The sequence below is a fragment of the Schistocerca cancellata genome, chromosome 8, assembly GCF_023864275.1.
Source record: "Schistocerca cancellata isolate TAMUIC-IGC-003103 chromosome 8, iqSchCanc2.1, whole genome shotgun sequence".
Taxonomy (NCBI): Eukaryota; Metazoa; Arthropoda; class Insecta; order Orthoptera; family Acrididae; genus Schistocerca; species Schistocerca cancellata.
The window spans coordinates 79,152,767-79,170,148 of NC_064633.1; the positions used below are offsets into that span (position 1 = coordinate 79,152,767).

At 40.1% G+C, this 17,382-nt stretch overlaps 1 protein-coding gene across 1 annotated transcript in view; it reads right to left on the minus strand.

The window, feature by feature from the left end:
- The window catches only part of LOC126094444 (fibrillin-2-like), a 354,361-nt gene that overhangs the window by 191,620 nt on the left and 145,359 nt on the right, over nucleotides 1-17,382 (minus strand). Inside the window, exons 22-24 of the mRNA XM_049908817.1 lie at nucleotides 17,035-17,252; nucleotides 5,431-5,569; nucleotides 533-646 (exon numbers count right to left, since the gene is read on the minus strand). Of these exons, the coding sequence (XP_049764774.1) occupies nucleotides 533-646; nucleotides 5,431-5,569; nucleotides 17,035-17,252 (471 nt within the window). The remainder of the gene's footprint in view (nucleotides 1-532; nucleotides 647-5,430; nucleotides 5,570-17,034; nucleotides 17,253-17,382) is intronic.

Genomic DNA, 17,382 nt, shown 5'->3' on the forward strand with positions numbered 1-17,382 from the left:
AGCTGGAAGTGGGAGAACTTGCCCTTCAGTATATCCTCTCTTCTCGTTACCCACCAGACCTCAACCTCCGCTAATTTCAAGTTGCCGCCGCTCTTACCTCACCTGTCATTCAACAACATCTTTGCCTCTGTTCTTCCGCCTCGACTGATATCTCTGCCCAAACTCTTTGCTTTACAAATGTCTGCTTGTGTCTGTGTACGTGCGGATGGATACCTGTGCTTTTTTCCTCCTAAGGTAAGTCTTTCCGCTCCCGGGATTGGAATGACTCCTTACCCTCTCCCTTAAAACCCACATCCTTTCTTCTTTCCCTCTCCTTCCCTTGTTCCTGATGAAGCAACCGTTGGTTGCGAAAGCCTGAATTTTGTGTGTATGTTTGTGTTTGTTTGTGTGTCTATCGATCTGCCAGCACTTTCGTTTGGTAAGTCACACCATCTTTGTTTTTAGATATATTTTTCCCACATGGAATGTTTCCCTCAAGCACCTAATCACAAAAACATAATCAAAGCAACATTAAAAATAAGAGTAAACTTACTTCCATTTGCTATAACCATGTAACCCTCAGGGCAGACGCAGTGGTATGATCCATCCTCATTAATGCACATACCAGGTGCACAGAGTGACCTATCTTCTTCACACTCGTTTACATCTTTAATAGAAAACAGAAAAAGTCAAAATAAATTTACACTTCATAAAATTATAGCAAAATATTCAGATCTTTATTTTCATTAAGTTAATGAACAACAATGAGTTCGTTACAGAGGTAAAAGAAGTTTAACTATAAAAGTCAAACAGTGGATAGTCTTGCTACTCACCGTAAACACACAAACAGTTTTGCCTCAGCAGCTGAAGATAGGGGTCATATGTATGTGTGAGATGGGCTTGCCTGGGTGAATGCATGCATGTGTTTTTCTTTTTTGATGAAGGTGTTGGTCGAAAGCTTAATGTGTAACAGTCCTTTTGTTGTGCCTGCCTGCAACTTTATGTGTCATCTTTATAGTGAGTAGCTATCTAATCTTTCCATTAACAGTTCAGTTATAAAAAGACAACAGGTGGACAGATTTAATTTGGGGCATTAAACCATTAGTTCATTAGAGCGGTACTCTTAATACTGAGGATGTGTGTGTGTGTGTGTGTGTGTGTGTGGGGGGGGGGGGGGGGGGGGGGATATTCAGAGCATAGGACACCACGTGATGTAGTCAGCCAACAGCAACATCACTTTTAAGTAGCACAAACACACAAATAAGAAAAGTTAATGGTTCAAATTAATATAGTGTTGTTACAAGAAAAGAAAAGCTTTTACATATAACATTGGTCTTGAAGATTAAGAAGCTGCAAGAAAAGCTAAGCTTTCACATATAATGTTGATCTTTTTTGCGTGTGTTACACTTTAAAGATACATCACACAAATGTGCCAGTAAAATTTTTTAACAACGACATAGGGGGTAAATGTCATCTTCTGGGCTCGAAATTATTCTAAATGGTTGTCCTCAAAGAGTTGATTTTTAAATGGGAGTGATTTAAGAAATTCATCATCCATTCTCACACATAAATTATATTGTGTAAAAAGAAATTTACTTTGAAAGTAATGCTTTTCAAACAACCGTTCGCATTATTTTACTGTGACCTGTTAGAAATAGGTTTGTTTCAGCAGTTGCCAGAGATCGCCAGATAACAGGCGCAGCTACGATGATGCAGGACACCCTTATGTTCATGTGTGTAAAATATTAAAATATCTTACATTATGTCATAAAAGAAACAAGACATTAAAGGATACTCCAAGAGCATTGGAATTTTGTGAACCATACCAAAATGCATAATTCGCTTAAAGTGCACAGTCGTATGTCCACATTCGGATGTAAATTTTCTTGAAGTACCAGTACTGTATTATCTCATGTTCGGTTCTTTATCACGACATAATGCCATACGTGCTATAAGATGCAAATGTGCACTTGAAATGCAGTGAACAGTAGAGACTAGCCAATAGTGTGGAATTAAACACTTCGTTTCAAAGAAATCAACTCCCTCAGTGGAACAGATTAATAAAAGCCAAATCTCTTTAGCAAACTGACAAAAATAACTTCATTGTTCTGCAAGGTGATTAATGCTTGACTGTCAGATAGGTGGAAATAAAACAAAATCTGAACTAATAACATATTTTAGCCTTCTGTAATTATGTGAATGTATTGTAGCAGCACCACTGTTTGACAGTTAGTTTAGTGCAATATTCTGAGCACAAGTTACAGCCAGGTGCAGGCTGGATTGCAGTGAGTTGTGCATACCAACAGTTGCGAAGTAGAATAGAGGCCACAGGGCCGTCAAATTGCTGAAAGAGTATACGTAGCAGTTTTTCATGTTGCAAATCACAGGCAGAAGGGGCCCACTGGCCAACCTAGAGTGTTATGAGTATGTAACTATTCCTGCCAATGTCAAAACTTATTCTCCGGTTAACTTCACTAACCCTGCCACAATCACCAACCGCGTTTATTCTCCAGTTAGGCATTATTACGTGTTCGTACAATGCATTTTCCACGCTACTCCCAGAATATAACTTTAATGGCTGCTAGTCGGGGACTGTATAATTAGCCCTTACTAATGTAGCAGTCTGGCCAAAACTTTTCTGTCAAAATTTCATTTACTTGGATACTCCTGTTATTCCAGTTAGTTGTTTATTTCCACTCTGGTAGTCTGAATCTATGAATTTCACTAGTAATTACAATGATGCTTATCATTCACAAACCCAGTCAACCACATAAACAGCGATTGGCATTCACCCATTCGGCTTTATTCCACTCAGGTCGTATAGCCCCGTTCCCTTTTGTCTGCAGGAAAGTTTATTTTTAGATGCGAAGAGGATTCCCTTGGCAGAGACATCATGTACACTATGCACACATTCAAAAATCAACTTATAATTCATTCAGAAATAGAATTTGTTCAAAAACCAGCAGGATGCATTTCAAAATCATAAGAATTATCAAAATACCAACATGTGCTGGATGCTAGGTACTTTGTGAAACAAGGTCTTTTTCCTCAAGAGTATGGATCTGGTGTCCCCCTCGCCTTCCCTGAAATTTCTGCCTAGGGTAGATACCTCGGTTTGCCCCCGCCCCCTAGATCCGGGCATGTTGCACATGTGTGAATCTGGCAGCTTAGGTGTGCCAGTAAAATTTTTTCAGGTAGCACCTAGCTGCTTGCTGCTACTGCTTATACAGCTAACTGCCTCACTTCTGTAGACAGAGGCAGGAGAACGTACTATTCCTACGTGACTCAACTGTGCATGTGCATGAGCTTGCTTGCAACTGCTCAAACGAATCTAATGTAAGCAGCTGTGATATCACGCTCACCAGAGGCAACTTGTTATGAAGCACTGCATAGTCTTCCCAAAGCCTTTGACACATTTTGCTGTTGCCAGAAGCTTGTATGAGCACTGTGTTTTGTTGTTGTATATGGTGCATTTCCTTTACAACTTAAGTTTTATTTTTGTTTCTTTTGTCTCGTTCATGTTTTGTTTGCTGCGGTATTATTCTGCAGTAGCGAGGTAACAGTAATATCCTTTGTTAGAGTATTGGTTCTTACCAGTCAAAGTTACAAACATGTAAGTGAAAATTGAAATGATGAAAAATTCCCAGAATTCAAAAAAATTCCCAGGTTTTTCCCAGTTTTCTCCCAGATGACAAAATTCCCAGGCTTTTTGTGGATCTCCCAGTTGTCCCAGGTTGTATACATCCTGTTGCATTTACCATTGTTCTATAAAGCAAATAACAGTCACTTTATATAATATCATTTAGATCATAATTACATCCTCCACTACAATCTCTTCCCTCACCATTAGTCTTTTTACCTGCCCCTATTAGTATCAAAGAAATGCACTTCTCCACTGTGAAATGTTAACTTGGTATCTCTGTGAAAGTTCTGCTGAATAATGCAATACATTAGCTGGAGGGTAGGCTTCTAATATCAAAATGCCTTTTTGCCATTCCTGTCTCCTGACTTGAAAATCTCTCTCTCTCTCTCTCTCTCTCTCCAAATTTGTGTCCAGCTATACTGTTTTTTGCCTCATATCACTGACTTCTCCTTTTTGGCATGCTGCGGAGTGCTCAAAATTCAACAGACTACTTCTCTCCACACTACTAAATGAGAGAATTTTCTTCTTTCATAAAACACGTATATTATAATAAACTATTTAACACAGGAAAATCTGACACCAGACTGCTTCTCTCCACACTACTAAATGAGGGAATTTACTTCTTTCACAAACTGCATATATTATAACAACTGTTTACACACAGGAAACAATTTCAAACAATTCCCTGTCTGCTTGACAAGGGTACCTTAAATACATGGTGAACAATCAGCATTACAGTTAATAGCTAACCCTAATACTTGAACTTATTTTGTTTCATGAATTTTTTAAAGCCTTGCCACAGCCGTCTTCTTCCACTGCAAGTGTGGCAAAATACAAGCCACCGACAGTGTCATCACATTCAGTAGGAATACCATCTCCATTGCCATTCAATCAGGATGCACATACAGAGAAACATGCTTGTACCACTTTCCAAACTACGTCAAATAATTTTTCTCGGCAGTCAATGGTCATTAGTCCTAAATACCCTGTGCAAACACATCACTGTAACAAGGGGATATGTTACACTACAACTACTCGATGAGAGAGCCTCAAATTGTAAATGGTTTATGCATTTATAGTATATGTGTCACTTCCATAACTCAAAACCGTTGGTACTTATTGAACGCTTTCCTTTCCAGACAAATTGGAAGCTTGGATTTGAAAACACAATTTAGTTTACCAGAATCACTTCAGGTCATGGTTACTCATTTACCCCCCCCCCCTCCCCCCACACACACCCCACCCCTCCATTTGTTGTGCTTTAAACAGGAAAACTCTTCAACTGTTTCTATCACTTTTTTGTTAATTTGTAACATATTTTATCCATACTGCAGTTTCTATTTCTGGAATATCAAAATGTGATGGACTGACAGTACTAACTCAGAAGTACTGCATTCTGATGGGATTCCGTGTGAGAGAGGAGATAAGAGAGTCAAAGAGGCAAGAAGGACTATTTCATCATAGCGAACAAAATGATACTTGAATTTACCTGACTGATGGGGAAGCTTACATATGATGGAAAATATCCCTGTGCTACGCAAATGTACTCTCTAAGTGCTACATTTAAACTTCGTCTTTATATTTTTTCCACCTATCACAACATTGTATTTATTTAATACTATGTATTTTCAATGATAAACTGATTATTCAAAATTGGTTGTATTGGACATATCCACTGTTACAAATTAATTTTTAGATAAACCTGTAGTTTAAACAAATTACTTTTTAAAGCTGTTTATTTCCGCTCTCCACATAAGAAAGTGAGTGAAAGAAACACAGTTTCCTTAAAAAATGATTTCAGACTTTACCTATGCACTGTGCATTGTTTTCATGCAACCGGAATCCATCATTACAAGAGCACATAAAACTGCCAAAAGTGTTCGTGCAGTGCCCATTCCGACAAAGATTCTCCAGTTCTTCACATTCATTAATATCTTCAAGGACAACCTGCAAAAAAAGTAACATCTTTCCATATAAATGAACACTACCTTCCACAAATTATGACACGGAAAATAACCACCACGACTACATCTACATCTACATTCTGTAACCACTGTGAGGTGCATGGCAGACAGTATGTCCCATTGCACCAGTTATTAGAGTTTCTTCCCTTTCCATTCACGTATGGAGCACAGGCAGAATGATTGTTTGAATGCCTCTGTGCATGCAGTAATTGTTCTAATTTTATCCTCATGATCCCTATGTGAGCGATATACAGGGGGTGTAGTATATTTCTAAAGCTGGTTCTAGAAACTTCGTTAACAGATTTTCTCAAGATATTTTATGGCTATCTTCAAGAGTCTTTCAGTTCAATTCCTTCTGTATCTCTGCGAACTTTCCCACAGATCAGACAAACCATTCATGCCGCCCTTCCCTGCATACATTCAATATCCCCTGTGAATCCTATTTGGTATGGGTCCCACACACTTGAACAATATTCTTGAACCAGTCACACAAATTATTTGCAAGCAATATCCTTTCTAGACTGATTGCACTTCCCCAGTATTCTACTGATAAACCAAAGTGTGCCACCTGCTTTACCCACAACTGAGCCTATGTGATCAGGCCATTTTATATCCCTACTAAGTGTTAACACACAGGTATTTGTATGAGCTGACTGATTCCAACAATGACTCACTGATGTTATAGTCAGAAGATACTACGTTTCCTCGTTCTGTGAAGTGCACAGTTTTACATTTGTGAATATTTAAAGCAAGTTGCCAATCTTTGTATTACTTCGAAATTTTATCAAGATCTGACGGAATATTTATGCAGCTTCTTTCAGACAGTACTTCATCGTAGATAACTGTACCATCTCCAAAAAGTCTGAAGTTACTAATAATATTATCTGCAAGGTCAATGATGTACTACATGAACAACAAGGGTCCCATCATACTCCCATGGGCTACACCTGAAGTTACTTCTATTTCTGATGATGACTCTCCATCCACAATAACATACCGAGCGAGGTGGCGCAATGGCTAGCACACTGGACTCACATTCGGGAGGACGGCGGTTCAATCCCGTGTCTGGCCATCCTGATTTAGGTTTTCTGTGATTTCCCTAAATCGCTCCAGGCAAATGCTGGGACGGTTCCTTTGAAAGGGCACGGCCGACTTCCTTCCCCGTCCTTCCCTAATCCGATGAGACCGATGACCTTGCTGTCTGGTCTCCTCCCCCAAAACAACCCAACCCCCACATTAACATGTGTCCTCCCTACCAAAAAGTCATCAATGCAGTCACACATTTGACCCATATGATTGTACTTTTGGCAATAAGCATAGGCGTGGTACTGAGTCAAATGCTTTTACAAAGTCAAGAAATGCTGTATCTCTCTGACTGCCTTGATCCAAAGCTTTCAGTATATCATGTGAGAAAAGTGCGAGTTGGGTTTCACATGAACAATGTTTTTGGAACAGATTGTGGAAAGACCATCATTCACATCAATAAAATGGTTCAGATATCATATACTTTTGTTTGTACAGCTATAACTGCAATCACAGGTTTGAATAGTGCATTAACTCCCTTATTTTTTTCAGTAAATAAACACCATGGTATTTTCAAATGTTGGTCTTTTCTCAACTAGTGTAGCCCCTGAGGAGCGAGAGGTATCCCCAACACCCCCCCCCCCCTCTTTAAAAAATAAATTTGAGAGAGAGAGAGAGAGGAAAGAATTATAGCAGTGTTAGGTACCAGAATTGATAAAACAAAGGAGGGATACACATTAATGGGACTTATTGGAACCACCTTTATTCTACTGCAGTGAACTGAATCCAGTGTACATAGAATGGAGGAACTCAACACAACAAAGTAGGCTTGAAACATCAATTACAATGTGATTAGTGTGTGTGTGTGTGTGTGTGTGTGTGTGTGTGTGTGGGTGTGTGTGTGTGTGTTCCAGATCTGATGGAGGACTTTAGCCAACACCTTAACATTATCTGACAGTCTTCTATTAAATGTGTCTGTCTGCTTATGCGGTGTGTAGTAATATGTCCTAATTAATATTGTAGTTATTACATCCTGGATTTTCCAATGTTCAATCAGTGTAGACAAGCAATTTTTATTTCTGAATGTGAAACATGGATTGTAAATGTTAAAACTATTTAAAAACTTAGGGTAATTCAGTGAGCAGTCGAGATATGTATGCTGGGAATTAATAAACAGGAAAACAGAAAAGCGGATTAGGGAACGAACTTGGAATTGAAGATGTAATTATGACTGTAACAAATATGTACTTCATAAGTGTGGGATATGTATTCATGCAAATGGATGGCGGGCACACCAAGGAAGTTATTCGATTTTCTTTCTGTTTATAGACTTCATAACATCAAATGGTTCCTTTCTTTGGAGATAACACCTTCAGTTTAATTAGCAGTGACAGTATTCAGCCATAAAGCCTATACTCAAAAGCAGAGTGATATGTGTGTGTGGCAAGTATCCTGTGTCCAAACAGTGTTTGAGAAATATTTAGTATGCTGAGCACATATGAATGTTTCTTTACCGCTAACATAATTTTTTCACTTACGTGAATATTACCTCTCATTTTTCTAGCTGCTCACAATATCTACACTGTTACTCATTTTGGTCATTCTATTGTTGCGGACATTTTTTGTATAAGTGCTTGTTTAGTCCAAATTCCCAAGAGCTGCACCTCACTGCTTTCAAACTCAATTCTTTATCCAGTAGACTAATTACTATTCAGACTCTCTGTGATCTGTTCTATTCCATTTATCTGTAATTAACAATCCTACATCTATCTGTTACAAAGTAATTCTTGTATTTGTACTGTTGTTAGTCCCCCCTCCCTTCCCAACCCCATCCTATCTTCAAATCGGGGAACTCCTTCCTTATCACTCATTTATCATTTACTTGTATGTAATGGAAAACTAATTTTACTGTTATAGACCTCCATGGCTGCCAACTTTGACTTTGATTGTGTGTACTGACATAATCTCTGTTGTCTGGCTACAGGGTGTTGTTGAATTTATTCTTTACCTGAAACTGTTCTTTTTCTAGTTTCATTCTATGAAGATGAGTAAAAGGCAGAAAATGGAGACAATTCATAATCCTGTAGATAGCAAGTGGATGTACACTAGGGTCAAGAAGGTAAAAATATAAGAGACTTGGGTTTGTACAATTAAAGTGAAGATGAAAAAAGTAGCTGGTACAGTAACAAAAATGAGAGAGAGTGGGAGGGAGGGAGGGAGGGAGGAAGGAAGGGAGGAGAGGATAGAGAGAGACAGAGAGAGAGCATGGTGGGGGTGGGAGGAAGGGGGAAGGGAGGAAGTGGGTGGAATATTACATTTGGCGTCCACAAAGGAGGGAGATGAAAAATTATGGATTAGGAAGGAGAGATTGTCAGAGGGTTTGGTGAGGTAGAGTTCTTGGGGGGGGGGGGGGGGTTATATGAGAGAAAGTTTGAAACTAAGGGATAAGATGCAACTGGATACAGACTGAGTTTTGTTGATGGCATAAGCTTGCTTGAGAGATATGTTCATATGTAAGCTCAGCCAACCAGCACTAGCACTAAGACTGGAGTATTGTTCATAATAAGTCAAATCCTACATATTCAAATTGCTTATCTGATTACAGCAAACAAATGTTTATCAGAGGTGTGCAGGCATGTTTCTCCCGGGAGAAATGTTGTTTCTATGTTATGCATAAGCACTGTAAGTGGGCTTGTTACTGCAACAGGTCACTCAGTAACAGAGATATGTGGAATTTTGTGAGTTTGCATACTCACTTAAGCTAGTCAATACATAAATTACAGGGACAATAGTTGCGAAAATTGTTATATTGTAGCAAACATGCTGGAGCAACATTGTCTTCATGGTGCCTGCTACAAATTTGAACAACATAAACTAAAAATTAACTCCACAACCAGATCCTGAAGACTTTAAAATGGTGACCAGGTGTTGTATCATACTCTGCCAATTAGGTCACTGGCTGTGGTATGTAGGGACATGAAGTCAGCACACCTTTCTCCTAGCCAATCTCAGCTTTGCAACCTGGAAGTCACTGCTCCTCATTAAGTAGCTTCTCAACTGGCCTCGCAAGGCTGAGTGCACCCTCTTCCAGTTTTCCCACCAAATCCCTGCTTATACTGGATATTAAACCTGGAATTTCTGCACAGCAGCTACACAAGCTGAATGGATACACATGCTGGCTACAGCGAGAGACAACTGAATAGCATAATATTACTGTTGCACAAAGTTTTCAACAACCATGTTCTCCATTGTAGATAAAATACGAGAAAGTATAACAAATCATCTACACTCATGTGTTATTTATTGTTTGAGTAACCTTTATGGAGGACATGATAAAGCAACTTTGGTTTTGCTTCTTTGTGTTTAATTTTTGTTGCTCCCAGACTTCTTTCATCCTTTGAGAGTGTCATTCCTCTTCTTTCTGGGTCTACTTCCTCCCATTTGCAGACTTCTTTCTTTCATGGTATTCTGCCTTTTGTGTTTTATCTCTAAAAAGTATTCTGTTATCTATTTTGTCCATTCTTATTCCAGATGTGATGTAGTGTGGCCAATCCTTTCAACCTGTTGTGTATTTTGTACTCCCAAAAATAATAAAAAATTTTTTGCTAATTTTTATCTTACTTTCTATACATTTATCTACTGGAATGTAACACTTACATGAAAATCTCACAGTGTTATCTAGACTTAATTTTACATGAATTTATTGTCCACGTTATCACTTTGGTTGTTCTGTTAACATTGATGTAATTAGCTTTCTCTGGGGCACTCATAATTTGGAAATATAATTAACTGATGTCAGTGATACAGTTCACAACATGCAAAATGCCATGAACTCATCAGTATATTTGAGAAAGGTGACCTACACTGACAGAAAGTTTGGCAGTCCTGTTTTCCTGTACAGTACTTTGAATCATTAATTAACAAACACAATAATTATCATCAAAGTTCCAAACTATTACCATTTTCCATGGCAGATTTTGTCACAACTAATGTTGTTGTTGTTGTGGTCTTCAGTCCTGAGACTGGTTTGATGCAGCTCTCCATGCTACTCTATCCTGTGCAAGCTTCTTCATCTCCCAGTATCTACTGCAACCTACATCCTTCTGAATCTGCTTAGTGTATTCATCTCTTGGTCTCCCTCTACGATTTTTACCCTCCACACTGCCCTCCAATGCTAAATTTGTGATCCCTTGATGCCTCAAAACATGTCCTACCAACCGATCCCTTCTTCTAGTCAAGTTGTGCCACAAACTTCTCTTCTCCCCAATCCTATTCAATACCTCCTCATTAGTTACGTGATCTACCCACCTTATCTTCAGCATTCTTCTGTAGCACCACATTTCGAGAGCTTCTATTCTCTTCTTGTCCAAACTAGTTATCGTCCATGTTTCACTTCCATACATGGCTACACTCCATACAAATACTTTCAGAAACGACTTCCTGACACTTAAATCTATACTCGATGTTAACAAATTCCTCTTCTTGAGAAACGCTTTCCTTGCCATTGCCAGTCTACATTTTATATCCTCTCTACTTCGGCCATCATCGGTTATTTTACTCCCTAAATAGCAAAACTCCTTTACTACTTTAAGTGTCTCATTTCCTAATCTAATTCCCTCAGCATCACCTGACTTAATTTGACTACATTCCATTATCCTCGTTTTGCTTTTGTTGATGTTCATCTTATATCCTCCTTTCAAGACACTGTCCATTCCGTTCAACTGCTCTTCCAAGTCCTTTGCTGTCTCTGACAGAATTACAATGTCATTGGCGAACCTCAAAGTTTTTACTTCTTCTCCATGAATTTTAATACCTACTCAGAATTTTTCTTTTGTTTCCTTCACTGCTTGCTCAATATACAGATTGAGTAACATTGGGGAGAGGCTACAACCCTGTCTTACTCCTTTCCCAACCACTGCTTCCCTTTCATGCCCCTCGACTCTTATAACTGCCATTTGGTTTCTGTACAAACTGTAAATAGCCTTTCGCTCCCTGTATTTTACCCCTGCCACCTTCAGAATTTGAAAGAGAGTATTCCAGTTAACATTGTCAAAAGCTTTCTCTAAGTCTACAAATGCTAGAAACGTAGGTTTGCCTTTTCTTAATCTTTCTTCTAAGATAAGTCGTAAGGTCAGTATTGCCTCACGTGTTCCAACATTTCTACGGAATCCAAACTGATCTTCCCCGAGGTCGGCTTCTACCAGTTTTTCCATTCGTCTGTAAAGAATTCGCGTTAGTATTTTGCAGCTGTGACTTATTAAACTGATAGTTCGGTAATTTTCACATCTGTCAACACCTGCTTTCTTTGGGATTGGAATTATTATATTCTTCTTGAAGTCTGAGGGTATTTCGCCTGTCTCATACATCGTGCTCACCAGATGGTAGAGTTTTGTCATGACTGGCTCTCCCGAGGCCATCAGTAGTTCAAATGGAATGTTGTCTACTCCCGGGGCCTTGTTTCGACTCAGGTCTTTCAGTGCTCTGTCAAACTCTTCACGCAGTATCTTATCTCCCATTTCGTCTTCATCTACATCCTCTTCCATTTCCATAATATTGTCCTCAAGTACATCGCCCTTGTATAAACCCTCTATATACTCCTTCCACCTTTCTGCCTTCCCTTCTTTGCTTAGAACTGGGTTGCCATCTGAGCTCTTGATATTCATACAAGTGGTTCTCTTCTCTCCAAAGGTCTCTTTAATTTTCCTGTAAGCAGTATCTATCTTACCCCTAGTGAGACAAGCCTCTACATCCTTACATTTGTCCTCTAGCCATCCCTGCTTAGCCATTTTGCACTTCCTGTCGATATCATTTTTGAGACGTCTGTATTCCTTTTTGCCTGCTTCATTTACTGCATTACTAATGGTAGAGTCCAAAATTTGACTACATAATTTTGTTATTTTAATTTTTCTGCACAAAATGAGAAACAGCATTAATCAATTCATTAATAATTTCATGTGATTTATGCTAATTTGCAGTATGGTGCAAATAAATGTAAACAAGTCATGGAACACCCACATTCAGGATCTTATTAGAAGATTTAATGCTGCCATTTTTACTATTCGAATGGTATCTGAAATAAGGGATAATTTGACACAAAAAGTAGCCTACTTTGCTTATTTTCATGGTAATATATATTTGGGCTAACTCTCCCCATTCTCAAACAATATCTTTGGCTCAGAAATGGGTGGTTTGGGTAATAAGTGGTGTAAGTTTGTGAATCTCTTGTCAACCCCTGTTCATTAGTCTGGGTATTCTGACACTGGCCCCTCAAAATAGAAATATACACTCACGCTCATAAATTAAGGATAATGCTGATACATGATGAAACAATGCTCTGGTGGGCGGTTTGCAGGTTTCAATCACCTCGGGGTAGGACCATACAGTGCATTTGACCTGCGGTCGTCGCACGGTGGTGCTGGCAGCAGTCCACATACGCAGACATGTGTTGGTGCATGTCAGAGTACGGTGCAGCGAGTAAGTGTGCAAACGTTTTCAGACATGCTAATGGTGACTGTGTAATTAAAATGGCTCAAAGAACACATATTGATGACATTATGAGGGGTAGAATACTAAGGCGACTGGAGGGTGCTCAAACACAACAGGACGTAGCACGGGCCCTCCGTGTGCCACAAAGTGTGATCTCAAGATTATGGCAACAATTCTAGCAGACAGGAAACATGTCCAGGCGCTACAGTACGGGACCTCCACAGCGAAAAACACCACAAGAAGACCGATACCTCACCATCAGTGCCTGCAGATGGCCACGGAGTACTGCAGGTAGCCTTGCTCAGGACCTTGCCGCAGCCACTGGAACAGTTCTCTCCAGACACACAGTCTACAGATGACTGAATAGACATGGTTTATTCGCCCAGAGACCTGCAAGGTGCATTCCACTCTACCCCTGGTCACAGGAGAGCCCGTAAAGCCTGGTGTCAATAAAAAAGTACACTCCTGGAAATGGAAAAAAGAACACATTGACACCGGTGTGTCAGACCCACCATACTTGCTCCGGACACTGCGAGAGGGCTGTACAAGCAATGATCACACGCACGGCACAGCGGACACACCAGGAACCGCGGTGTTGGCCGTCGAATGGCGCTAGCTGCGCAGCATTTGTGAACCGCCGCTGTCAGTGTCAGCCAGTTTGCCGTGGCATACGGAGCTCCATCGCAGTCTTTAACACTGGTAGCATGCCGCGACAGCGTGGACGTGAACCGTATGTGCAGTTGACGGACTTTGAGCGAGGACTGGTGATCGTCGAGGGGACACTGAATAGTGCACGGTACATCCAAACCGTCATCGAACCCATCGTTCTACCATTCCTAGACCGGCAAGGGAACTTGCTGTTCCAACAGGACAATGCACGTCCGCATGTATCCCGTGCCACCCAATGTGCTCTAGAAGGTGTAAGTCAACTAACCTGGCCAGCAAGATCTCCGGATCTGTCCCCCATTGAGCATGTTTGGGACTGGATGAAGCGTCGTCTCACGCGGTCTGCACGTCCAGCACGAATGCTGGTCCAACTGAGGCGCCAGGTGGAAATGGCATGGCAAGCCATTCCACAGGACTATATCCAGCATCTCTACGATCGTCTCCATGGGAGAATAGCAGCCTGCATTGCTGCGAAAGGTGGATATACACTGTACTAGTGCCGACATTGTGCATGCTCTGTTGCCTGTGTCTATGTGCCTGTGGTTCTGTCAGTGTGATAATGTGATGTATCTGACCCCAGGAATGTGTCAATAAAGTTTCCCCTTCCTGGGACAATGAATTCACGGTGTTCTTATTTCAATTTCCAGGAGTGTACATGGTTAGTGGAACAGTGGTCCCAGGTTATGTTCATGGACAAGTCCAGGTATAGTCTGAACAGTGATTCTCGCCAGGTTTTCATCTGGTGTGAGCTAGGAACTAGATACCAACCCCTTAATGTCCTTGAAAGAGACCTATATGGTGGTCATGGTTTGATGGTGTGGGGTGAGATTATGACTGGTGCGCGTACACCCCTGCATGTCTTTGACAGAGGAACTTTAACAGGTCAGGCGTATTGGGACGTCATTTTGCACCAGTATGTCCGCCTTTTCAGGGGTGCGGTGGGTCCCACCTTCTTCGGGATGGATGATAATGCATGGCCCCACCAAGCTGCTATTGTGGAGGATTACTTGGAAACAGAAGATATCAGGCGAATGGAGTGGCCTGCCTGTTCTCCAGACCTAAACCCCATCGAGCGCATCTGGGACACTCCTGGCTGACGTATCACTCCACGTCTTCAAACCCCTAGGACACTTCAGGAGCTCCGACAGGCTCTGGTTCAAGAATGGGAGGCTATACCCCAATAGCTGCTCAACCACCTGATCCAGAGTATGCCAACCCATTGTGCGGCCAGTGTACATGTGCTTGGTGATCATATCCCATATTCATGTCGGGGTACATGCACAGGAAACAGTGGCGTTTTGTAGCAAATGTGTTTCGGGACAGTTTTCTCAACTTATCTCCAATACTGTGGACTTACAGATCTGTGTCGTGTATGTCCTCTATGTGCCTATGCTATTAGCACCAGTTTTGTGTAGTGCCACCACATTCTGCAATTATCCTTAATTTATGAGCATCAGTGTATACATATATACACTGCATTCTTGACTGTCATTTGTTGTTAAAAATAACAGCTTATTTCCAATCATTAGCAGCTTTCACTCAGTTAATACTAGGCAGAAATCCAATCTGCATTTGGATTGCACTCCTTTGACCCTAGTGCAAGAAGATGCACAGTATGCTGCTATTTTCAGTAAGCTACCACAGAAAGTGAAGAGATTCCTCATGGATCACTCCTTCTATTCTGTTGAGGAGTTCCTTGAAAAATTAAGCTGATTCCTGTGTTATATCATTGATTGCAAATACATAAACTTATGTCTTGTATACTTTTACTTTCATAAACATTTTATTTTATTTATTATTGCTTTTATTCTTTATTATTATTTCTTGTAGTGACATGTTCCATGATCTGTGTGTGTGTGTGTGTGTGTGTGAGAGAGAGAGAGAGAGAGAGAGAGAGAGAGAGAGAGAGAGAGAGAGAGAGAGAGAGAGACAGACAGAGAGGGTGGGGGTGGGGGGGGGGGGGTGTCAACGTTGCAGAAGAATTTCTAACCAGTAAAATTTTCTAACAGCCAAAATCACCTTAGTTCTAGCAGTCCATGTAAAACGGTGAAATGTGACTAAGCTGATTTTCAAAGCATAATGCATTTTACAAAATGACAATTTATTCTTATACCTGTCTGGACATCACCCAGAATTGGCAGTACACAGTTTGAACGCTCACACGTAAGACCTACATTGGGTGCACTTCCAGTGCTGACTAATGCCACCACTATGCACATTTTGTATGGGAAAATATGTGCACCAACATCAGCGAAATTCAATAACATTAATATTTAATAACTTTTGAGTGGATTTGTATATCAGATGAATGAACATTTTAACTGAACTGTTTAGTAATTAACAAGAAACTATATTATGTCACTGCCACTGGAGTAAGCTATTGTTGGAGATGGTGATTCTCATTATGGACTGACTTAATAGAACTGCCACAGTGTATTTTTCTCTAATAAATTACTACAGCGTAGTGCTAAATGTGAACTGTGGCTGTTTTGTGTAAATGTTAACTATGTTTTGTGTCTAAAACAAAATAATTAACTTCTCACTGAACTGTTAATAGGTTACTGTGGGTGCTTATCTGGTTCTGTGTGCTGACAGTTTTTCTGTAATAGATAAAGCAGTCATCTACTCTAACAACAGAACTTTCCAAGGAATAAATGTGGGTGTTATTGCAATTCAGATTACGGTGCTGAACAGTTTCTTGAACAAACACATTCTTACATTCATTTAAATTTTCAGCTTTGAGGTGACCAGAGACTTCGAAAATCAGGTCAGAAACACTAAATAGTGTTTTTCACATGTTTGACAATTTCAGTGAGCCATGTAGGTTTGGATTTGTAGGTGCTAGTAAGTTAAGGATCTGTTCAGTTAGTGTGCTACCACACATTCAATATATGTGTGTTCTTTTCCTCATTACATATGTTAGCTTTTACATTTTCAAATGAAGCTCTCTTGTTTGAATATTAATTTGTATTCTGCATTAATATTACTTTTAGGACCCAGTATTTTTCCATAGAATTTTTCTTTCAACTTTTTCTAGTTTTTCAAGATCTCAAAATTTTGTTAACTCATTTGTAAAGTAATCAGACGTTTCAATCTGTTTTATACATGGGAAAAAGATTCTTTAAATAATGGTGGGTTTACTGGTATTCATATATTACACAATATAAAAATGTTGACCTCAGCTGCACTAGCTTCATTGCAAATGTATGACAACTGTGTATATTTTGAATGACAAATTTGGGAAAAAACCTCATATAATGCGAACTAACTAACCGTAACTGTATTTGGGCGATAACCAGCTCCACCAGGACACAGGAGATTGTACTCATCTGTCCCTTTCTGCGGACAAAGCTCACAGCGTGGTCCCCAAGCTCGACCTTGTGAACAGCAGCATGTAGCCCTCGTTACTGGTTCACCAAGTTCCTGTGTACAGCGCTGTCGTCCTCCCGGTAGTTCCTCCACCGATAAATAACAGCGCGATTCACGACGGTCTGTAAACGTAACGAAGCAGATGTCTAAGTATAGAAGATACTATTGATGCAATTGCAACATATAAGAGAAAATCATCATATATCCTCCACATAAGACTATCAGAGCTTGTAACTAAAGCGTATTTGTCAT